Source organism: Pezoporus occidentalis, unplaced genomic scaffold (genome assembly GCF_034315485.1).
Source record: "Pezoporus occidentalis ecotype Australia unplaced genomic scaffold, CSIRO_AGI_Poc_V1 ctg38, whole genome shotgun sequence".
NCBI classification, from domain to species: Eukaryota; Metazoa; Chordata; class Aves; order Psittaciformes; family Psittacidae; genus Pezoporus; species Pezoporus occidentalis.
The window spans coordinates 7,416,388-7,441,662 of NW_026915702.1; the positions used below are offsets into that span (position 1 = coordinate 7,416,388).

The 25,275-nt window shown below is 43.5% G+C and overlaps 1 protein-coding gene across 3 annotated transcripts in view; it reads left to right on the top strand.

Moving 5' to 3' along the window:
- Positions 1-25,275, top strand: part of LHFPL3 (LHFPL tetraspan subfamily member 3) — a 251,707-nt gene that overhangs the window by 207,499 nt on the left and 18,933 nt on the right. The window contains exon 3 of one of the 3 annotated variants that reach the window (XM_062632046.1): positions 10,591-10,618. The exons of 1 other annotated variant lie outside the window; for it this stretch is intronic. In XM_062632046.1, the coding sequence (XP_062488030.1) occupies positions 10,591-10,607 (17 nt within the window). In that variant the 3' untranslated portion in view covers positions 10,608-10,618. Of the gene's footprint in view, positions 1-10,590; positions 10,639-25,275 lie in introns of all 3 variants that reach the window. One more of the 3 variants, XM_062632045.1, reaches the window with a different exon arrangement.

Genomic DNA, 25,275 nt, shown 5'->3' on the forward strand with positions numbered 1-25,275 from the left:
TGTTCCTGCCCATGCCATGATGCGGTTTCAGGGGGTGCTGCCCATCGCAGGGTTGAATTTGGGTCACCACTTCTCTTTGAGCACTTTTAGTGATTGCCCACCATGTTTGCTAATAATTGCTCAATATGGGGGAATTTACAGGCTGCAAGTAGGGAATTTACAGGCTGCTTGGCTGTGATTAGAGAGGTGGCTCACATGGTTTCTGGGTCCCTGGCCCTTGTGCAGCAAGATGCCAGTGCTGAATAGTGCTGGCAGTTCCCAGCTCCTGATGAAGAGAACAGAAAAGCTGGTGGCCTCCAAAACACAAAGTGCTGGATGGATGTTCAAAGAACCTGCACTTGGATAGAGCAAGGAAGGTACTTGCCCTGTGCGGAAGTCCCTTCCATTGGCCATGCTAGCCAGAGGAAGACCATGACAGTAATGTCAGCTGGAAGACATTTGTTGTCATGGGGTGAAAACTCTCTTGAAGTTAATTACAATGGCCCTAATATTACAGCTACAAGTGGCATTTATCCAGTTTTCATCTAAATGAGTCTGGTCCTGCTTAACTGTGATTCCCATTTTGTACTAGTTTGAGATCCAAATCTGACTCTTTATCTAGTGTGCTGCATACTGATGGTTAGAAGAATAGCCTGGTTTTGCAATCGAAAGTTACACTGAGACACTTTCCTTGTATAATAATTTTGCTTTAGAAACTGATTACTCACGATTTCTATCAGATCTGAACTGCGGATATCTGGGGGAGTGTAGCACTGGGATATTTTAGATTGAAATCTCTCTGCTATCCGTTCTACTGCAGCTCTCTTCCAAAGTAGACTTTATGTTATAAATTACTTTATAGATTTGTAAAGCATGACATAGGAACATTATATACCCTTTAAATGCTTTAAAATTAATTTGTTCTTGAATGTGTCTATGTATGAATGAATTTGACATAAGCCTTTCAATTTTATGCTTCACTACAGAAAGTGTACGAAGTACAAACTGTAAATCAACCACCACGCTTACTGAAATGACTACTCAGCTGTGAAAAGAGTCTGCCTGATATTTAAAGGAGATTTAGATACAAAAATAATGTGTACAAGATTGCTGACATACAGCCTTAAGGCTTTCTAACCTAAAATAGTGAGATGAGTGAAACAGCATCAGTGTAATTCTTCAGGCTAGGGCTGAGGAGATCACAGGGGGGCAGTTGAGATAATGATATTGTCTTGACCACTGTGTTGGTGGAGCTGAAGGAGTCACCAGCAGCCCTTCTGCATGTGCAGGTAGGGCTCACAGACATGGGCTGTCATGGAAAGTGCTGGTTTCAATGTGCGTGACTGATTGACGTTCAGAGGTAGTGAGCAGCATTTAGCAGCAACAGTTTTAGTTCTCTTGTTAATTAAAACGTAGCAATTCTAGATGAATTTGGGTCACTTCAGCAATAGTTTAACTGGATAAATAGTTTGGATCTTGGTAGTTGTTTCTCTTTTCCCTCCCAGGTCACTGGTGATGGTGCAGGACCTGTGGCTCTAGACCTCCATTCCCTGGGAGAGAGGAGCCATCCATTACACTGTCAGGAATTTTTGAGAAAGGTGTCTGAAGTCTTTTAATATGATTTAATTTGTTGTAAATGGCTTCAATGGCTATTGCCACCAAACTAAAAACCAGTGGTGCTGTGTCTCAACTAAAGGCTGTACCAGGCTGCAGTGTCAAACAAACATACGGTCTTCCTCCTCTCAACTGCTGAGCATTTGTACAGTTGCAGTGAAAAGTAAAAAAGGACTGATGGAGAAAATCTTATTTCAGGTGACCTCTGGCTGGAGCTAGGGAACAGCACTACTAAAAGAACGGCTTTGGCTCATATCCCTGCGTGTAGCAGAGTGTGGTTTTGACCTCAGTGAACAGCTTTTCCATTGAGTACCAGGTCAGGGAAGGAAAGCTGCTATATCTGACTGTTGTGCTTTGTGATGCCTGGCTTTTTGTCCTCTGCTTTTATACCACGTACATCAAATTGTGGGATTTGCTGATATGAAATTCAGTTTTTTAGGATTGCATTTCAGAAGGTTGACAGATTTTTTTTTACTTGTTCTACTGCTGAACCAAATAAAAATCAATGATTGTTACAGCTGCCATGGTGAGAACCCTCTGCTCATGCTGCTGTGGCTGATGGTGGGAGTCTAGGGAGACCCGAAACAAAAGCAGTAATTTAAAAGGGAAAGAAACTAAAAGGGACCTCACCCAAGTGGCACAGAGGTAATAAATATTGAGATCCCCTCTGACTTACTGGCTCAGCAACGAGATCTTTGTCCTGAATGTCACAGGTAAGTTTAGTATCTAAGTATAAGATATACAACTTAGAAGCAAACCCAAACCTTTTGATGGGGGAAGTAACTTCAAGAACAGATCTTTTAAAAGTCATGAATTGACAATAGTAACATGAAGGTATGAAAACTGAAGATGTGATTAAACAGATAAAGTGCAAAGTTCATTGCTTCTCTAAGAAGACAATGTAAATGTTTCTCTCAGAAAAAAAGGTGTAAAAAGTACATTTTTTCTTTTCAATAGGATGTTAAATGTTTTGATCCTATAATAACAGGCACAATGTGGTGCTTTTATTCCATAGTTGAAGGATGTTTAATAGATTAGGTAATGGAGGTTCCAGCACCCCTGTGTTGTGTGACTTAGATACCATCCCTAAGATATTTTCCACACTAAAGAGCTACTTAAATGAAAGTAGCATTATGACTAATACCCAATTCCTACTAAAAACCCAACAATGCTTTTTATACAGGCAATTAATATTATTACTACTAGTTATAGAATCATAGAACCATAGAATAGTTAGGGTTGGAAAGGACCTTAAGATCATCTAGTTCCACCCCCCCTGCCATGGGCAGGGACACCTCACACTAAACCATCTCACCCAAGGCCTCGTCCAACCTGGCCTTGAACACTGCCAGGAATGGAGCATTCACAACCTCCCTGGGCAACCCATTCCAGTGCCTCACCACCCTAACAGTAAAGAACTTCCTCCTTATATCTAACCTGAACTTCACCTGTTTAATTTTGAACCCATTACCCCTTGTCCTATCACTACAGCCCCTAATGAAGAGTCCCTACCCAGCATCCCCCAGCATTCCTATAGGCCCCCTTCAGATACTGGAAGGCTGCCATGAGGTCTCCACGCAGCCTTCTCTTCTCCAGGCTGAACAGCCCCAACTTTCTCAGCCTGTCTTCATACGGGAGGTGCTCCAGTCCCCTGATCATCCTCGTGGCCCTCCTCTGGGCTTGTTCCAAGTTGTTCCATGTCCTTTTTATGTTGAGGACACCAGAACTGCACACAATACTCCAGGTGAGGTCTCACAAGGACAGAGTAGAGGGGCAGGATCAGCTCCTTCGACCTGCTGGTCATGCTCCCTTTGATGCAGCCCAGGATACGGTTGGCTTTCTGGGCTGCAAGCGCACACTGAAGCCGGCTCATGTTCATTTTCTCATCGACCAGCACCCCAAAGTCCTTCTCCACAGGGCTGCTCTGAATCTCTTCTCTGCCCAACCTGTAGCTCTGCCTGGGATTGCTCTGACCCAGGTGTAGGACCTTGCACTTGTCATGGTGTCCTGGGTTCAGCAGTAGCAGTCATGTTTTTCCTTTGTGGTAGCTGGTGCAGTGCTGTGTTTTGACTTCCAGCCTGGGAACAGTGTTGGTGAAGCCGATGTTTTCGGTTGCTGCTAAGTGATGTTTACCCTGACCAAGGACTTTGTGAGGCTCATGCTCTGCCAGGGAGGAGGGGAAGCCGGGAGGAACCAAAGACGGGGCACCTGACCCGGGCTAGCCGGGGAGGTATTCCATACCACAGCACGTCATGGCCGGGGTGGGGGTAACTGGGAGTTACCCGGAAGGACAGGGGCTTCTGGGTCAGACTCGTTCTCTTGGCTGGTGGTATCGTATTCTCTTCCCTTGTTACTTTCTCTTATCATTGTAGTTGGTAGTAGCGGTGGTGATTTGTGTTGTACATTGGTTGCTGGACTGTTCTTGTCTCAACCCGTAGGAGTTGCACTCTTTCAGTCCTTTCAGTCTTCCTCCCCGTTCCTCTGGGAGTGGGGAAGGGGAGAGACCTGGGGGGGGGGGGGGGGGGGGGAGGGGAGGGCCTCAATTGCTCTCAGCCTGTGAGTGAACAAGCTGTCTGTCTAGGGTTTAAACCACGACACATGGTTAAGCTTAATAAGGTTGGCATCAGCCCACCTCACAAGCGTGTCAAGGTCCCTCTGGATGGCATTCCTTCTCTCCAGAGTATCAACCGAACCACACAGGTTGGTGTCATCGGCAAACTTGCTGAGGGCACACAAAATCCCACTGTCCGTGTTAGCAACAAAGATGTTGAACAAGACCGGTCCCAACACTGATCCCTGAGGGACACCACTCGTTACTGGTCTCCAGCTGGACATTGAGCCATTGACCACAACTCTTTGTGTGCGGCCATCCAGCCAGTTCTTTATCCACCGAGTGGTCCATCCATCAAATTGATGTCTCTTCAGTTTAGAGACAAGGATGTCATGTGGGACAGTGTCAAAGGCTTTGCACAAGTCCAGGTAGATAGCATCAACTGCTCTACCCCTGTCCATCAGTTCTGTAGCCCCATCATAGAAGGCCACCAAATTGGTCAGGCAGGATTTCCCCTTAGTGAAGCCATGCTGGCTGTCACCAAGCACCTTGCTGTTTATGATGTGCCTTAGCATGCTTTCCAGGAGAATCTGCTCCAAGATCTTGCCAGGCAAAATCCTAGTGCACAACTAACATAACCACTACTATTAATAGCTGCTGGCATTAAAAATGTTGTTGGGGTTTTGGGTGTTTCTATTCTTCAAGGTCAATAAGGAAACCTTTTCTCCAAATGTTTTCATTAAAAATATGACAGAACTATTAATATGTGGTACACTTCTCAGCTCTGCCTTGCTATTAACCTCCTCTCAAGGTGCGCCAGGATCCAGGCAGGTGCACTAGGCAGTCCTCTGATGCAGAAACCAAGTCAGTGCTCTCCCTGCTTCTCTTGCCCATCCCTTTTCCATCCAGAATGTGTGAAGGAGAAAAATGTCTTCTCCTCCTCCCTGCAGACTCCACAATGAAGGTAGGTCTGGCTCTAAAGTGCCGGTCTCTATCCAGCAAAGCTTTTAAGCTTGTGATTAATCCATCCCCATTTAGACAAGTGCAGATGCAGCTACATTTTGCCAAGTGAGGCCTGGGAGCATACACCAGGTAAGGCACTTTAGTAAGTGCTTTGGTGAGAAAGGATGGGCAGCTGATAGGGGAACAGGGCAACAGTGAACAGGAGAGAGGGAGGACAGCTCCAGTGGCATCAGGGCAGTGGGAGCGAGGAGGGCTGAGAGTCAGGCCATGACTCAGGAAAGCCCACTTCTATTTCAGTGCTTTTGTTGTCTTCCATGTCACCTTTTCTAAGTCACTTCACTGTGCCATTAGAGTTAATAACAGTGACCTTCTTGACAATATCCTGAGATTTACACACACGAAGAGCACATTGTGAAAGCCAAGCGTTAATGATGACATCTTTGGTGAAATTACCTGGCTTCAGTGGTAATTTCCATTATGTCTCTAGAAGTTGTTTAAAGTCCTTGATTCTCACCTTGGGGACACAGCTGGGATTTCACGAGTGTCTTCCACTGCTTCACACATTCACAGTCAGGATCTGCCCCATCAGCTCAGGGACATAAAGGAGACACAATGGCAAAATGCTCAGTTCATGGGCTCAGACTAACTCTCCGAACACTGTGGGCAGATATAAGGGGAGGCAAGAGAAAGTAAAGCACAGCCCCTGTGCTAGCAGTAAACTTTTCATGTCAAAATCATGGGATCCAGCATCACTGCCCACAGGTAATGTCAGCTTTCTGGCAGTGTTGTTTTCAAGAATGAAAACAACTGTGTGGATGGGAAGGAGGGTGAGATTTCTGTTGCTGGGAATAAAAATAAGCCAATTAATGAAAGAACAGATAGGCTGAAGAGGACAGACTCATTTCAAGATTGTTATCCTTAGATTGGATATAAGGAGGAAATTCTTTCCTGTTAGGGTGGTGAGGCACTGGAATGGGTTGCCCAGGGAGGTTGTGAATGCTCCATCCCTGGCAGCATTCAAGACCAGGTTGGACAAGGCCTTGGGTGATATAATTTAGTGTGAGGTGTCCCTACCCATGGCAGGGGGGTTGGAACTTGATTATCTTAAGGTCCTTTCCAACTCTACCTATTCTATGATTCTAAGAGGCACTCAGCACTGCCAGGGGCTGAACCCCAGCTCAGCAGAAGAGATCAGGGCACAAATCCAGATGTTCATGTTGTCCCAAATCACACCCTCAGAGTACTCCTTGATAGCCAGGCAGCCTGTCACTGAGACTGCTGCTTATCTTTGGTACATGAGCTGTTAATTCACTGGTATGTTTGAAGCACCTGACAAAAATGTCTCTGATGACATCAATTTGGAAGCCCTTCTTCTACAAAATGCTTCAAAGGCAAGTTTCTTTTTTAGTAGATGTACATGCCCAAAAAGTGCTAAAGACTGTATTGTTCAAGACAAATGTATGAATTGCTGTCATCTAAAATAAGCAGCTAGTGCAGTTTGATGTACAGCAGAAACTTTCTGGATGCTACAAAAATAGCCCCCTGTATTAATTTGACAGGTCTAGCCCCTATAAAGGTGTACAAAACCTTAGCACTAGCAAATGCCTTCTGATAACGCCTTGCTGAGTCACTACATCACCAGCCCCTGACAGAAAGCCTTCATCTAAATATATAATATAGACTTCACTAATTGCTCTGATGTGTAAAATAGGGCATGTGAGGATGATACGGGTTAGAGGGTCTGGTCTGTGATGTTTAATTATAAGCTACGAAATCTCAGCATCATAAAGATTGTTTCCAACAGTGCTCTCACAAGGCTTCTTACATCTCACTGCAGGATGTCTGTGGCTGTAACTCATAAAGCACTTTGCTTTTCCCTCAGGAATAGGAGAATTTCATCTTAAGAAACAAATTAAGCAAATACTTTCTATATTAAATATGCTTAACCTAAAGCTTTCTCCCTATTATTTCATAAATGCTTTGAGATTATAGTGGCTCAGCTAGCTTAGTAAAGATGAATTGCATGTGATCCAGGGAATACAGCCATTGCATTAGTTATTCTTCCTTTCCATTACATTAGGTTTTTTGTAAATAGTCTGCATGTTTAGTCAATGGAGACTAACTGAGAAGACAGGGCATGCTTTAGTGTTGTATCGAAATCTGTTCATTGCCATAAGCAAGAAGTCATCAATATTTCTAGATGAAAATTACTACTTGCGATACACATAATGGAGAATTTTACTGCAACCAATAAAAAATCTAAAAGAATATTTTGTTACTGGGTAAAAACAGCAATATGCAGATTTACAGCTGTGTAACCAAGTGCATAATTCACCCTTGTATAAAATACTTTGGAAGAAAGGATTTATAACAAATCTGATTACTTTTTCCTAAGTCCTAAATTCAAGGATCCAAAAAGACAAGAATCTCTTTAAACTACCTCTACACATCTAAATAAAAACAGTCAAGTCCTCACATCAGTTATTCCACTGTAAATATGTACTTTCTTCATTGACTTTAATAGATTTTTTCTAAATTCACAGTGGTAACAAAACAGTTACCACTGTCCCAGACAGCTGATTTACATGCCAAATAATACGGTGGAGTAAATGCCACTTGCAGCCAGATCTATCAGCTTTGCTGATACAATCACATAGATTCAAACAGGATCAATCAAGTCAGCAGCATTCTCTCAGGCAATGTCTACATTAGCAGCAGGAATAGTGCTGTGGGGTGAAATACCTTGTCCTGGGGACCTGATGTCTGTTCCAGCAGCACGGTGGAGGGAGGATGTTATTCCAGCCAAGTTCCTGCTTGGCCCTACAGGTGTCCATTATTAGCTGGAACAAGCACACTAAATGAGAAATTCATCTCAGAAACATTCTCCTGATCCCACTGAAACATGGATATGGGCACAGCCCCAGACTACCCCAGGTCTGCCAATATTTCATGCACATTGTCACAGTCTATTGAAGAAAAGAGGCTGGGAATTGATCTTCCCAATTCACTACAAAGTGCTGTCATGCCCATGACAGATCTTGTTCAGGAGACAGCCACCAGCTATATACACTTAACCTGCTTAGAAAGTATATAGCAGGTTGTATGTTTTGGGGTATAGACAGATGCAGAAAGTAAGGCTTGGTGAAAGGTATGTAGCTTGATGAAAGATGCCAAGGAGGAACTCAGGAAGGACAAGAGAAAACATTGTTTTCCAATTAAGGGCCAGAAGTTATTCCTGCTGTGGCTACATGATACTTACGTACATATGGAGGGGAAACAGTCCTTGACCTAACTAAAATGGTGGCTGCAAAGTTTCCTGTGGAGAGGAGATGTTGCCTGGGACAACCAGATTGCCCAGGAAGCTTGAGCAGTGAGGTTGGCTCTACTTATGCATGTTTTACATTGACTGGGTGATAATTAACCCTTCATCTCCATGGGAATGGTAAGCCTAAACCAAGGCTGTTGGGACTGGCAATAAGTGCTCAAGCTCCCCTGGGTCTTCTCCACAGCATCCCAGGGGTGGGACTACACATCCCATGTCCCTTGGTGGCTGCACGTCTGGTGTGTCCCATGGAGCAGGATAGGCAGGGACATCCTCTGGTGATCCTGGGGAAAGCTCATGTGTCTGGGGAAAGGCAGACAGGGAGCATAGGAGCCTTCATCAGTGCTTTAATAGGGTCTGGGTTTTCCTTGGATATTTCCCAAGTATATCCAACCGGTGTAATGCTGCTGAATTGTAACGGCTGTTGCCTAATCTGCATGAAACAGCATCAGTTCTATTTAACCAGGATATGCAGGCAGGAGGTAGAGGGGCATGCACGATTACATTACTACAAATTCTGATTTCTCTTACAATGCAGAAGGATCAAAATAAAACAGGAGAAAAGTTAAATGATGACAAACCCATTTGTTCAATAAGCTATTTTACCTCATTTTTTCCAGCAGTATAAATGAGACAGCTACTCAACCAGTGTGCATATCCCTCAGCACCTCTGTTTTTTCCATGTTTCATTGCTGAAATAATGGTAGAAGGAAAGCCAATGGAGGCGTTGAAGTACCAGCATACAAACAGTCACAACTTCCAAGAATGATAGGAATCCAGCAAATTATTTAAACATATATATGTGTATACACACAGAGACATACAGAGACTTTTCTTACTGCCTACTGTGAATCTTTAGAAAAGTTAATATATTGATCATTTTCACCAAGGACGTGCCAATCATTTAATCAGCACATTTAGATACTTCCAGGTACTGTGTCTAATTTCTCTGCTGTATTTTACAGTTCATCTGAATTAGACCCAGCTAGAAAATGCAACTCTGGTGTTATTATGGCTATTTGTGATTTCTATGTCAAATCTACTTTAAAGTTCTCCAATTTTTTTTTTGAAACATGTTTCAAGCAATAGTGGAACTGTTGGGCTATGTTCTTAGTTAAGAAATGGTTGCTTAAAGATAGTGTATCAAGTGCTATCTATTTTGGCATCTCCTTTGAGGCTCCTTTTGAACAGCAGAAGTTTAGGCCAATTGATTACTCTGCCACTGCCCCAGGAAAGAGTCTTGTTTCTTCCATTCTTGTTACAGAATTTTAGCTGTTCAGTAGTATAATATAAAGGTGTGCAAGTACACATTTTTTTCTTGATACAAATCCTTCACTTACAGGTGACTTTTAGTATCTGTCCTGATCAGACACAAAGGGTTTATACGCTTATGCAAAGTACAGTGAATTCACAATCCTTTCAGATCCAAAGTATCTCTAGGTTCTCTTGGGCTTTCTCAGGGCATCATGGGCACAAGATCTCACTGGAGCAGGCTTCTGTGGGTGCATAATTAAAAGCACAATGCATGGCTGCCCTTAAGATCTAAGCCATTAGGAGAGTTTGTGCATATAAGGATGGTACCTGTGATTTCAGAGGTATATTCAAAAGTGATGAGCAATCAGTAAGATGATCAGCAAGATTTAGATGCATTATTTTTTATTACTATAATTTCTCATCTAGAAGAAAGACTTCTGTAGATCTGTACATACTTGATAACTGATGTATCTTTATCTTTAACCTAATTTATTGTTCTGATTTATGGTTGATTGCTTTTTGATTTTCCATCTTTATTCCAATATTTTGGAAGTAGCTAGATTAACACAGTGATTAGAATTGCCCACTGATCAGAAGATGTTACTGCGAGTTTTGATTCTGTCATGACAGGAAAAAAATGCAGTAAGACACAAAAATTCTTTGCTTTTGTATTTGTTTGTTTATGTTCTGTCACTATCTTTTTTCATCTGCCTCCTTAGTAACGCATTGAATCAGTCACCTGGCTTTCAGAAAGTTCCCTTTCTAGATAAGCTGAGACAGAAGCCTGAACCATTCACACTCTCCACACTACCGCCAGTAATGAGATTGTTTACAAATTATACTACAATGTGCAAGATCTCATTTGATTATACCTTAACTATTCTGTTTTTCCCTCCCTACCTCACAGATGATGGAAATGCTTAAAACAAGTTAAGGTAGTATGACACAGACTAATGTAAGTGTGAGCATGGCATCCAGGGGACAAGCTGTGAAATGTTTGCGCGCTTCTGCCAAAATACGTTGTTGCATGGCTTTCTGCTGTTGTCTCGTGTTTCTGATGTTAGGCAGCATGTCCAGCAACATGTAAGCGTCTTGTTTGATATTTATATTCCCAGCTTTGGTTTTGTATAGTTTTAATAATGCGCCTTCTTCAGTAGCTTGTGGCAGCTGCTAGTGGCAAATCTGCAAGCTGCGTGTGTTATTCCTAAGTAATGTTCGGAAGTACCTACAAGGATCAGGGCCCCATTGGATGTGGCTGTTTAGAAATCCATTGTAGAAATGTTGAAGTGTGCAGTTCAAATGGGTCAGAAACAGCACTGACACTTCTGTGCTTGCAAGTGGACAGCAGCAGCTTCCAGTTTGCCTTTTCTAGAAGTCAAGCCTAGTACTAGTGCAGCTGGCTGCTGTGTACAGCTCTGCTACCCACATCTGCTTTTGTAATGTGAATGCTTCATGATGACTCTGTTGTCAAACTCTTTAATTCATGTGACAGATGACACACTGGAATTAAAAATATTATGTTTTCACAGTACTCTGCTAAAAAAAATACTACTGTGGGCAAAAACAATGTTCTCCTGTGTTTATATGCTTGTTCAGTCTTAGTGTATGTGATACTTATGAAAGTGAGACCAGCCACAGCATCTTGAAGCATACTTTCCAACACAGGTCTTCTGGTGCTGCCTGGTATTAGTTATTCCTTGCCTAGGTTTCAGTTCGCTATATGCCACTCATGTTGGAAGTGCACTGTAGATTTTTGTCATGAGGATGGTCAAATATTGATGAGGTTGCCAGTGATGTAGTGTCATCTGCATCCTTGGAGATACTTAGAACTTGACTGGACATGACCCTGAGCAGCCTGCTCTGGTTGGACCTTCTTTGAGCAGGGAATTGGAATGCATGACCTTCAGAAATCTCTTCCTACTTACAGTGTATGATTCTACAATTTCATGACTGTACGGGTGGGGAGTAGAATGAAGGCACCAGAATAACTTTCCCTATGCTGTAAACTATCATTCAGTGACGATTAGTGTTCTGGTCACTGCTTCAATTTTTATGAATAATAAAATAGAGATTACCAAATGTTGGTTACTACTCTCAGTAGACCCACTTCACCCACATGCAACTGAGCTGCAAAAATAGGTATTTGTTGTAAATTCTTACCATGCAGTAAAAATATCCCTTCACTCCATTGCACCCACTGCTGTGAGAGAACAGGATGACTTCTGAAACATATCTACTTCTGAATTACTGGAGCTATGCCAGCTGACACTGACAGCTGTCTATGTGATGTTCTTATAGCTCTTCTCAAGTTTCCCATGTAAGATCTCTGCTTCTGTTCCAAAGACATTAATGATTAGACTGCCAGAGCTGAGAAAATCCACCTGGGAAGCAAGGTCACCTTCACTTCTCAGTTACAAAGGAAAACACCAGGCTATGGAGGATGTGGAAGTCCTAATTAACATCTATGGCAAACTCAAAGCAAGGGAAAAATAGAGCTGGAAAGATAAGTGTCTACAGAAGTAAGATTGTTTTTTGAAGCCATTTCATAAGAAGCCTGGATGCTGTATTTTCAAACATGGTTAGTGCTGGGGATGGGTTGCAGAAAAGAAAGCGAGTTAGTAACAGGTTTATGATTTCCCTGCCTCCTTCTCCTTGGTGAGCTCCTGCCAGCAGCCAGAGTCTCTAACACTTCACTGAAGCCCCAAGGCAGGAGCGCTGTAGATCTCTGTTCCCACCATGCTCCTTCTTCAGCTCGGCCCTTCGCTCCCCAGGAAAAGTGCTTCCTCGGGAAGCTGAAGCCATCACACACACACAGAGCCTTACAACCTCCCACCTCCTCCCCTTGCTGGCAGGACACTCACCTTCCCCCATCCTGTGCTGCAAAACAAAATGACAGCAACATCTACTCACACTTGTGTGTGGTAAATGGATGTCCCACACCATTTTTATAGGACCCAGCTCACAGATCTGAGGGCACTACTTGAGGCTCCTGAATTTGCCTTTGAGTCTGGCTGCTCTCTGCCACTGTGACAAGAAACAGCCCATCTTCCCAAAGCAACCAATTAAGAATTTTTGCTCCCATTCTCTTCCCCTAAACTGCTAATAGTCTGGAGTTCAGATCCCCTGAATTTGAGTAATTCCTCTGGTTGCCACCTCCCTCCTCTCAATTCTTTAACCCCTCTAGAGGATTGCTGCAACCAGCCATCTCCCAGACACCCGTATCTGGCAGAGAACTGCTGAGCCATGCAAAGTTTCAGACTATTCATTTGTATAATCTGGGTGTTTCACACTGATCTCCTCAATCAGGTTTCTGTGGGTTCTGTGTCAGCCCAGTGCCACTGGAAGAAACCCAGTTTCCCTACTGATTTCCCTTGCATGGCAGGGATGCCTTCAACTCAGTTCTCTTATTTTAAAAGTGTGAGGGAGCAGTCCATAAATGATAGCGAGTATTTTTGGTTTTCGGTGCTCACATGTGGCTAGTAGCACCTGCAACCATGTTTTAAATTCTAGGAAGAAATATGCAACCCAGACGTGATGAACAAAAATCCCACAGCCTTTCCAGAAGTGGGGAGAGTGAAGCCTAAGGGTATCGTGAGCTTTGAGTGGTGGAGAGCCTTAGGGACAAATTATTCAAACACATCAGAAGTGGTACTGGTGCAATTAGCCTACCTTAGGACAAGGAGTGGTCTGCATGACCTCCTGAAGTTATCTCCTCCTGTGTTTTTGTGTGATTCTGTTATTTTAAATGACGCTAACAGCCTCAGCCACAAAATTTAATCACTCTTCTAAATTGCACACACATACAAACATCTGTGACTGGGACACAAATTCTCTGGTAAGAGAGGACAGAAGTGAACACTGTTGAATGTCACATTCTTGCACACATACACCCAAGGGTGTAACTCCACTGTGCACTGCTTGTGCCTGTTGGTGCATTACACACTCAGGCAACTCCAGCAGTGTCCACAGAGCCATCATGGCCCACTGGATCATGCTCTCATAGGTTCCTCTGCAAACTCTGCTGTCTTGGCTGGCTTCTTTCTTGGAGTCTCAGCGCATCCTGCATCACTAAATCCTGTACCACAGTTGCCTTCTCCAGTTATATTCTGAGCAAATTACAGGAATAGGTTTTCTACTGACTTACAGAACAGTTTTATCTTCCATATGAAGGTTAAATCCTCAGAAAATTATCCACAGACTGCCATCATTGATCAACAGCGTGTCCTACAATTTCATTCAACCCTCAGCCACACACATTTCTCACCAGTGATCACTGTGCAGCTCTCTTGCCTGCTATTCAGTTTCCTCTGTTCCTATGTTTAGATACTCCCTGCACCACAGAGTTAGGCATGCCCTCATCTCAACATTCAGTGTTTCATGCCTTAATCCCTGCAGTCCTTTGCTGCTAGATAGTTATGCTGGTCTCTGTCATCTCCACACGATCTTCTATCCCAGTATTTCCACTTGTCATGCTCACTCAAGCTGCTGTTGTAATGCCACCTTTGGGGTTCTGGGATCCATCCACAGCAAAAAAAGGTAACGCACCATGTCTTCCTCTGCTTCCATCTGCTGTTGTAAGCTATGTGCTGATCCCCTCCAGCATTTTGAGCTCAAAGTCTTATTATTCAAGGAGTAAACAAGAGTACATGTACTATCACTGGAACAGTGTGTAGGCACAGCTCTCCTCTTGCTGATGCTCATATTCTCACAACGCAAAAGAACAGTGCTTTCTACCTTTAAGCAAAAGCATACTCTACTCATTTGTTTTCAAAAGTGTGGTTATGACTCAAATGGTGCAGTCCCAGGCAGTGTCCATAGCCCATCCAGCATATTAATATGACGTCAAGGGATGTGAAAGAGCTTTACACAAGTGGGGACACGAGAGAGATGCTGGACCCAGCCCAGCTATGCACATTGTTTCCTGGAAGTACAGGTGGAGCCCTAACAAATTCAGCAGGATGATCCATGGACTAGGAGGTGTGCTGCCATCTAAGTGCTTTTCTGGCTGAGGGCCACAGTCTAACTTGCTCCTGAAAGCCTACGCGACAGCTGGGAAAGCAAAGTCTGCCCATTGGAATACCAATGTCTTCCTCACCCAAAGACTACCCAGCTTCCCAACACGTGAAAATTGTGGGCTCTTTATCAAGGACATTGAAACGCTCAGCTGACCTCTGGCTTTTCCTTCTTCACAGTTATAATCCTTCATTAGGGCTGGCCAAATTCCTTCATCGTGAGTCCCTGTCTTGGGTGCAGCAGTAGCAGTCATTTTTCTCCTCCTTGGTAGCTGGTGCAGTGCTGTGTTTTGACTTTCAGCATGGGAACAGAGCTGATAACAATGATGTTTTGGTTTGGCCAAGGACTTTGTAAGCCTCATGCTCTGCCAGGGAGGAGGGGAAGCCAGGAGGAAGCAGAGATAGGACACCTGACCTAGACTGACCAAAGAGGTATTCCATACCACAGCACGTCGTGCCCAGGATGTAACTGGGAGTTAGCCAGAAGGGCTAGGTCAGCGGGGTTGGATGAGGTATCGGTTGGTGCTTGGTTGGGTTGGGAGGGCGAGTTATCAGTCGGCTGGTGGTGAGGTGATGTATTCTCTTCCCTTGTTATTCCCTTATCATTATTATCATTGGTGGTAGCAGCAGTGATTTGTGTTATACCTTAGTTACTAAACCGTTCTTATCTCAACCCGGGGGAGTCACATTTTTTTTCGATTCTCCTCTCCGTCCCTCTGGGAGTAGGGGGAGGGCAAGAAGGGGGGGAGTGAGTGAATGAGCCCTCTGGCTGGTTTTCAACCATGACAGTCCCCAAAATGCCAACCTTTTCCTATGGCAAACAGCCACCAGGCAGACCATGATGATCTGAAGCAGGACAAAGATCTTGGGGTTGATCACAGACAGAGCCTGGTCACTCTCTCAGGCTCACCACGGAAGACAGCTTGGCGGGGCTGGTGTTTGAACCCCAAAGCTTGCCTTATCACAGGGACTTGTGCCAAGTGGATGTTGTCAGTCCCATGCGAACCACAGTGCTTGGGAATCAGGGCTGAACCACTCATCAAACATAGCCAAAGGATCAGAAGTTATCCGTGTTCTTAAGGGTTGAATTTGCTGCATGTCCTTGGCTTCCTTTATAGTGGCAGCAAGTGATAGCCCTTCTCTGCATTCAGACTACCCAAAGAATTAACAGACAGAAACATAAGCATTTTACAACCTGGCAATGTATTAACCTGGCAAGTTATTATACAGGAGTTGAGCTAGAATTGGCTGATGCTGCTTAAACTGTCTTCCCGATGAATGGCTATTTTGGATTTTTTCAGTTGTTCGACATCTCACCTTTAAGAGCATTTTCTCATTTCTTAATATATATATTGCTTTTATAGCTCTGTTGACAATCATGCTAACACCGTGAGACCTCAAGTCTTAACATAAGAAAATGATCCTCTGACAGACTAGAGACAAAAAAGTACTCTATACTGGTGCCCCTGGAACCAGTTCTTTTCCTGTTCCACATTTCTGTTCAGTATCAAAATGCATGCTGGAAACCATACCTCCTACTGTAGAGAACCATCTTCAGCAGACTTGGAGTGGTGTAAAGGGTAATCCATGGGTTATTCCCACCTCTAACCTCTGTGACGCTATTACAAAAATCACAAAACGCAGGAATCTTTCCCTGCTGACAATGAGATCAGCATGAGGTTAAAGGCAAGGAGAACATGTACCGCTGTAGCTCCCTTAGTCAACCAGCAAGAAAGGGCAGCAGGGTTTTTTCACTTTGGTATCAGCTCAGGACACTCGGAGCACCACCATCTGGAGGCCAAGGAAGTGCAGGAAAAAAGCAATTTCACTGAAACGAAGACATACAGCTATCTTCAGCCTGTTATATGTTAAGAGGAGGGCAGTCATTCTCCAGAATGCCTGAAGGCAGCTCTGAAGGCAGAGCTCATATATTCTCAGAGGTGCTTGAGCTCAGATCAGCTTTGAGGGGGAGAAAATACTGCTTCCATCCAGTTCGTGCCAGAGGAGATCTCATGAAGTAAATCAAAGGACACTAGGGACAAATCTTTGATAAACGCATATCAAAACTTTGTTTAATTTGTTTGCACTGCTGTTGTAAAGCAGACTCACCAGAGACAACATGATCTACAAATGGAATATGTTACTAAATCAGGATACAACTTACTGGAAGGATAAGTAATCATTTCATCTAAGTCATTACATCTCCCTATCAATAGCATATCTCTGCAGAGGGCATGCTCACCTCTTGCTGAATATCATATAATCCTTGTAGGACAGACTTTAGATGCCTGACTTAAGGACACGACAAACCCAGCCACCCAAAAATCACTGGATCATGTGGTACATACATATGTACAATCAATGGTACACGCAATATTCAGCACATAATCCCTCTGTTGTGTAAAATTTGCTTCTGCTTAGATATGTGAGAAAGAAACACTTGTTAAGACAGAAGACAAGGGGGGTGTTTCTCCTGGATACAGGCATGTTCATGGGCACTGTGACCTCTAAGTTTGGTACATACTTATGGGATCAGTGTGCAATACAGATTGGACCAAATGAGCATGCATCACAGCGTATGGAACCGCACATGTGCACTTCCAACCTGCTAAACTTTTGGGGCAAATATCCAAAATTTTCAAATGCTGCTCAGACAATGTACCTGAACAGAGCAAGAGTACGTGGACATGGGGGGGGGGGAGTTGCACAAGATTAAAAATGAGGATGTTGGGTAGCTTTTCAGACAGCTTTTCCTTCTCCCTGCATCCCTCATTTCTGTCTTTTGTACTGTCAGAGGCTATTTTGTTCTCTTCTTCCCATACTTGTTTCGATGCAGCTGCTGTCCATGATCTTCCTAAATCCTCCTCCTTAGCAATGTCAGCTTCTGGAAACTTCCTTCACTCTCCCACAGTCTCCATCTTTGTCTGTTTTTTAGCATAACCTCCCTCCCTCTTCTGCAGGCAGGTCTCTGTTTCAGTAATGCCAGATGTTTCCATTTAACGACACAGCTATAGCTAAAACTGACCCCCTTATCTTCCCTTATCACATGCATACCCTGACTGTAGTTGGGAAACCTATTAGCTTCTGCATCCAGGCAACACACACCCTCAACGCTATTTTCAATATTATCATCATCTTCCCTCTTCTCTCCAGACTGATGCCATCATTTAATCCTGCTGACATTCCCTCAAGAGCATCCTACAGAAATATCTGTTATTATTTGTTCCCACAGTAAGGCACTGATAGCTTCATCCTCAGTCTCTGTAACCTTCTCTGTTCTGGCCCTCTTGATGTTCGCCTTGTCTTCCCTCAAAATGTCACAGTTAAAATTAATTCCTTGCTTCAGTTCCTTAGCAAACCACACTTAGTCCTTTCACTGCTTCACCTTCATCCTCTTTGTCGAGTTCATGGTCCAGCCTTGCAAAAGTTTCCCTAAAACCACTCCTAAGGTTTTTCCTCCTTTCCTCCAAACTGCCCATTTCACTTTCCTCTTCATGGTGCCTCCTTCCCCCATCTCAACACAATGCAACAGAAAACCTCCTCCCATAGTGCCACCAAAGAGAATTTGAAACCTTACCAATCTTCAAGTTTTCCATAGATTTGAGACATTTACAGGAAATCAGGCTTCTCTGTGCTATTTTTCAGTCATCCTTTGGTCTCCCACCAACTACTTCCTCTGTTTTTGAGGTATTGCCTTTGATGAAACATATGCAATAACTCTCTTGCTCTGTAGTCCTCTGAGGAGGCAAAGTATGTGCGGGGCAGACAGAGGACAAATCAATGCCATGCTCCTGCCCAAGTTGGCCTTGTTTGGATTTGCCTCAAAGTAAACCAGAGTCAGTCTTCATTTGTTATTTGTTCTTGTAGGAGGGTACCTACAGCTCATCCTGAGTTGAAAGCATCCTTTTTTTTTGTCGGGGGGAAACCCTGCTGCTGCAGATTTCCTGCCTCCATTCTAAATTATTAGGAATGGAGAGTATTTAAATATCTGTAATAGACCTGGTATTACATTAAAATCACATTGAGGAAAAGATCCCTCTGGAAAGTGGAAAGAAATTTATGAATTAGGTTTGGAGGGGAAAGTACCTCAGGATATCTGAGTCCAGAATTGTTTTTTATCCCCATGGGTTAAAAAATAAAGTGACAACATGGCCACGATATGCTTTCTGATTAGACTCTTTCGGGCAGAGTTTAGCATATTAGCCATGTTCCAAAGGACGTTCCTTCACCTCTAACTTGTATGTGGTGTGTGAGCTGGATGTGAGGCTTAAAAATATTTACTGTAACCCACGCAATCTCCTAGCAGCTTATTTCAGCTCTCTGATTTATAAAACATTATTTGCCTGAGAGCAGGCACCTCTGAAGTACTTTGTAATTAATACATGCATTTTCTGATTCCTTAAAGACAGTGTTCATAATAGATTAGAAAGATCAGAGATGCCACAAAGATTTCTAAACAACAAGTTGTGATTAAATAGATTAGAGTGGCAAACAGACTTCTCAAACTGTGTATCAAAGCTAATAAACAAAAAAGGAGTACAGCTATTTTATACTGATGATTTAAGAAAGCATGAACAAGAGTAATTCATTCAGCTTTGTGACCCAGAGTATTTGTAGGTGGCAGATGATTTGAGGCACCCTGCACTAGATTTGGAGGGTTTTTAGACCCTGAATATTCAGACTTCTTTTATAAATTATGAAGATGCTACAAAAAAAAAAAATACATGCAAAATTAGAGGGCTTGAAAGGGCTGATTCCATTTTGCCAATGTCAGCCATGATGGAGGTTATAGCTTGCAGCAAAGACTGTCAAATCATTTGTAATAGGTTTTCAATAATGTTGCAAAATACTTAACTGCATTGCTTGTATATTTTATGTCTAGTTAATTATAGCTTATATAAAATATTATGATGCTCCATTCACATGCTTAGAATTTCATTAATTCGTAGTTTACGTGCTCCTAATAATGAACGTGTCTTCATGATCTTGGTCCGGAGACTTGTAAAAGGCACAGCTTTTTAGCAGCTTTAAAGGCAACTCTGTTGGCTGACAGTGATAAAGTTTACTGAGTCCTACAAAAACTTCCTCCTTCACATAAACTTTGATGAGCATTTGTTGTGCAAAGTGCAACAGACAGTATTTATAGACTACCCACATGAACAAAAGCACTCAGACTCCCTTGAAAAGCCTATGAACCAGGTAGTAATTTACTGGTGCTGGCCTGAGGATTTATATTAATGCAGTAGATAGCCAGTGTCACTTCCCTGGTAGAAAACACAAAAAACCACCTAAGTTGGCTGAATATGCTTCATCTTAGGGTATGACAGTCTCTTCTATCTGTTGGGATAGGAGCTGGTTTTCTAATTTAGAGCATTCTGAAGACTTATTCCAGCCTCTTTTCAGGAACAGTAAACTCAGTCAGTCATTCAGATATGTTTTTAAACATTGTCTGATAGAAACAAATTGGAAAACACATGACTATTTTGCTCAGAAGGATAAAAAAAAAAAAAGCAGGGAGCACGTATACCTTTGGCAGGGTTTGCTAAACATTGTGCTCCTATAGACTAACACAGCCATGTTTCTTGCTAAGGGTAGCAGTTCTCTGTAAGAACCCAATTAGGTAACTTGGCCATTTATCCTGCATACCAGAAATCCCCATGTTCTTATTTTTCCTCACCATCAGTGATACTATGAGAAGGTGTAGCGAACTGTTTCCATGATCCGCAGAAGGTCTCCTCTCTGATTTAGCATGGGGACACACGAGATCACTGTAAGCCATACTGTTGGGATTGAGGAACCAGCCTTTTTCTCCTTTTAAATCGGAAGCCAGACACACAGCTTGAAAAATTAATGACTAACTGGGTGAATGTTGTCTGCTGAGGAGTTTGGTCAATGCACTGTGTCAGTTCTTTCTCATGCAATAGAGATCTCTGTTTTACTAACATGCACAACACACATTTCCTTGCCAGAGTTACAAAATACATAAGCTGATAAAACAACCAGTTTCTACCAAGGCTAAAAAAAGAGTTGTACCACAGCTCCATCGGAAAACAGGAGGTTTCACACGAGGGAAGCAAAACACGTAACCACTTAATAAAAACAACCCCAGCCCACCAGGGAATCAGCAAAATTTACAGGTGCTGTGCTGGGAATGGCAATCCAGCTCCTGTGGTCAGCACAGCACCGTTAGCAAACACACAGAGTAGTTAATATTTGGAGGTTGTTTTAGCTTTATTTGTGTATCTTGATAGGTGGCATTTCCAAGACAGTACAAGCCTCTGCTCAGTTGGACTTTTATTGATTGTGAAAACACAGCTGAACTTTGAAAAATCCTTACATGACAGAGAAATAAAGAAGCAAAGCTCCCAGAGTCATTTACGCAGGGAAGGTTATTCCATGAGGTTTTTTATCAGCCTTCCAGTTCCATTCAGCTAGAGGCAAATGCTTTGTGCTATTACTAAAAGTGATCTGGAAACCATCCTCTACCTTGGCCAGGGATGAGTTCTGTGCCCTTTGCCCAAGTCTATTTTCCCATTTGCTTCTAATGTGGGTGGGAGTTTTCTCCTGGGTGATGTTTCCAGCAGGTACAACCTGGTGTGGGGTTTTGTTCTTCAGTGGCTATCTGGCTGTCTGGTGCTCAGCCATAGGGATGCCCATATGGTGTCTTCTCTGGCAGCGCTCCGGCACGGAAAGCTAAAATCCTGCCAGGCAATAGGCACTGTCCCTGCTCCCAGGCACCCTGCAGACAGCTGTGAGTGAGACTCTAGACAGAGTTAGGCCTGCAGAGGGATAAATTCAAACATTGATGTGATGTGGGAGTTGGACAACAGGTTTCATCCAAGTCACATCTGGAACTACTGGCGACTCAAGCGGCTGTAAGGCCAACAGCGGTCTTGAATAGGATCTGTGAATAAGTGTCTGAGACTCCTGCAGACAGTTTACAGTAGGGAACTTCCTGATGGCCACATATGGAAACAACCTGGGCAATTGGAGCTCTCCTGCAAAAGCTACCAAGAGCAAACTCTACTCCCCAGCATCATGTCAAAGGAGGTGATCCTGCCCCTCTATTCTGCTCTTATGAGACCTCACCTGGAGTATTGTGTGCAGTTCTGGTGTCCTCAACATAAAAAGGACATGGAACTGTTGGAACAAGTCCAGAGAAGGGCCACGAGGATGATCAGGGGACTGGAGCACCTCCCGTATGAAGACAGGCTGAGAAAGTTGGGGCTGTTCAGCCTGGAGAAGAGAAGGCTGCGTGGAGACCTCATAGCAGCCTTCCAGTATCTGAAGGGGGGCTATAGGGATGATGGGGAGGGACTCTTCATTAGGGACTGTAGTGATAGGACAAGGGGTAACGGGTTAAAACTTAAACAAGGGAAGTTTATATTGGATATAAGGAAGAAGTTCTTCACTGTGGGGGTGGTGAGGCACTGGAATGGGTTGCCCAGGGAAGTTGTGAATGCTCCATCCCTGGCAGTGTTCAAGGCCAGGCTGGCCAGAGCCTTGGGTGACATGGTTTAGAGTGAGGTGTCCCTGCCCATGGCAGGGGGGTTGGAACTTGATGATCTTAAGGTCCTCTCCAACCCTAACTATTCTATGATTCTCTGATTCTATGCTTGTCCAGCTCTTTACCATGAGGAGCACAGGGAAAGCCCTAAGAGGCTTAAAGCTGTTGTTACCCAGAATGCAACAAATGGAGGGAAAATATACTAAACAGTTGTTTCACCAGCTGAGATGACTGTTTTGGTTTCTTAGCAACTGTGGGGAAAGAAGCTGCTTGAGATCTGAGCTGTCTGGCCAAATCCAGCAGGCATCCCTCCACCCTCCTCTCTGCTCATCAGCACAGGAAAACCATGCAGCTGGTGGGAAGCCCTCCCTGCACAAGGCAGAATGGTAAACAAGCCCAATCCTCTCCACTGAGGGATGAGAGGATGAGCTGCCCATCAGAGTCTTCACATGTGGTTCCTCCAGATGTGGAAAGCTTGCTTAGGATTAGATTGCTTTTCATTTTCATGAGCATGGAAAAGAGGAGGAAATCTTGCACTAAGAGCTGCAATCTGTGATGTTCCCAAGTTGAACCCAAATCAGGAACTGCAGCAGAGGAGAAGGTGGGCTGTGGCTTTTCTGAGCCTCGGTGGCAGGTCCGGGCTGGAGAGGAGCAGGACACTCCTGCAGTGCTGGCCATCAGCCACTGAAACTCTGCACACTAATGGCTTGGTGCAGCCAGAGCCCTGCATTCTTCCATGCCAGGCACTCACTTCCTCTCTTGGCAATGCAGGTGACTCAGTTATAGCATCTTTCAAAGGTTGCTGCTCTGTGATCACTGCTTTTGAGCACATGAAAAGCTGTGTATGGCTGTTTTCTGAGTGATCAGCAGTGTCTCTCAAGTCCCTTGAGCAAATCCACAGAGAGAAAGGGCTGATTTTTGTCAAACAGTTTCAGATCTCGATGAACATCTGTGCTGGAGGAGGTTTCAGCACTGGTGCAGTGTTTGTGCATGTCTCTGTACTGGAGCGGCCATTTCATTGTTTTGGTTTGTCAGGGACAGTGTTTAAATCATTTAAATTCATGTCTGACATACTGGTTGTGCTCATTGCTAATAGCTTATTTCCATCCATATTAACACTATCTCATTCATTCAGATATAAGTACAAGGATGCTGACCTGTAGTTAATCCTACATATCCCTGACTTTTAATTTAATGACTATTAAATATTAATGGGAGCAGAGAGTGGAAGTCAGATCACCTTTTCAACAGCTTAGTGCCCCTGTCACCAGGCTACAATGTCATCCTTGATCTTGCTTTTTTATTCCCTTTCTCCCAGTCTCGCTAACAGGACAAAGAAAGCTGCATTTTAGAGAAGACTTTGCAGTCAAGCAGCTACTGCAAGGATTACAGCTGAGCCAGGATCTCCCATCTCCTGGGCAGATGTTCAAAACACCATGGTGTCGGATAAAAGGGGTTTATTTTCTGTCCAGATCCTGGGAGAGTGCCTTACACCCCAGACCAAAAGCTACTGTAGAGAAGAGGGGGATGCACACAAACACAGACACTCCTAAACACCCCCTCACCCCGATGTTGTGCAGAAAATAATTCACTATTCAAGGAGGGATGTGGAGGGTGTCTGGTGGTCACAGCCCTCCCCACAGCATGGCGATGCTGGTCATGGGTCTACCAGGGTCTACTTGTGCAAAGTTCATTAAATACACCACAGTCTAGTGCAGAGCCAGAGGCTCTGATGCAAACCTTCATTACTGCAATGCCATGTGTCCTGCTGTGTTCCTGGCCTGGTGGTGGGAAAACTCTCCTGGCTGGTCTGGGGTACAAAAGTGATTCCTCCTTTCCAGAGGAGAGAGCTGAACATCACCCTTTCAGGTCCTAATGAGTATTATAACGTATGGACTCTCACAAGGACGCACCATTGCTCCTTCTGGTCATGCACCAAAGAAAGCCATATCCCCCACATCATCCTCCACAGAACACAGTGGGCGACAGTGGTGGTGGTGGTGCAGGAATCTCTTTCTCTGCATCTTCCTACACCTTTTATTTTCATGGTCTTTTCTTTTGCATCAGGCAGTTGTGAATGCATCCTTACAACAGCCATACCTAACTGCTGGAGGTATTTGTCTATGCTTAAATCTATGTATCTTTAGCTGATGATATTTTTCTGATTATAAAGCTAATGAGATAAAGCAGAACTCAATCAAAGCAGCTTGGCTTGAAGTGCATTAATACTTAATACTACCTTTTACTATTGTAATTATGACTTATTTACTTTTTAAATTGCTATCTATCTGGTTTACTTAGCTCTATGAGAGACATTTCTCAAGAGTATCTTTCTGACTATAGTGTTTTACTTTTGCAGAAAAATGCAGGCATTTAGTGAGATGGAAATTACTTCCTTATTATTTAAAATTAATTCAGCCTGTCAAAATGAGCTCATTGCCATGCACAGTGCTTCCTTTTTAATTCGGTCTCAGCCTTTCTAGCGATTGAAATTCTCTGCTGAGATGATGTACATAGCAGGCTTTTTATACATATTAAACATTACATATTAGGAGGATTAAGGCAGCATATACCTTTTAGAATAAGGCACACAATTATGAAACAAGTTTTAGAGCAGGGATAAAGGAATGCCAGTTTTCCATCAGTCTTATAAACTGCTTTGCTAGCCAAGAATGAAGCTGCGAGGATGCCTGATGGGAATAGAAAGGGCTCTGTTTCCTGTTCCTGCAGGACTCCAAATTTTGCTAAATCAGGACAAAAGCAGAGAAAATATTTACATATAAATAATTGGGATGCCAGTGCTCCCTCCCTTCCTCAGAATGAAAAAGAAGAGAATAGAAAGCAGAAGAGGACAGAGGAGATTGAAACTTGTGATGGATATAGAAAGAGAAAACCTTAATAGTGGGAGAAAAGTGCCTGTCAGCTGCAGAGTGAGCAAAGAAAACAAGGGGGGAAGAGGAGGAGGGAGAGGTTTCTGACAGCAGCACCCTGACATTTGGTTGGGTCCACAGGAGCTTCTTCAGGACTGAGAATCAATTAAGAGAGAGAGGAGAGAAGAAAAGGCAGCTTTAAA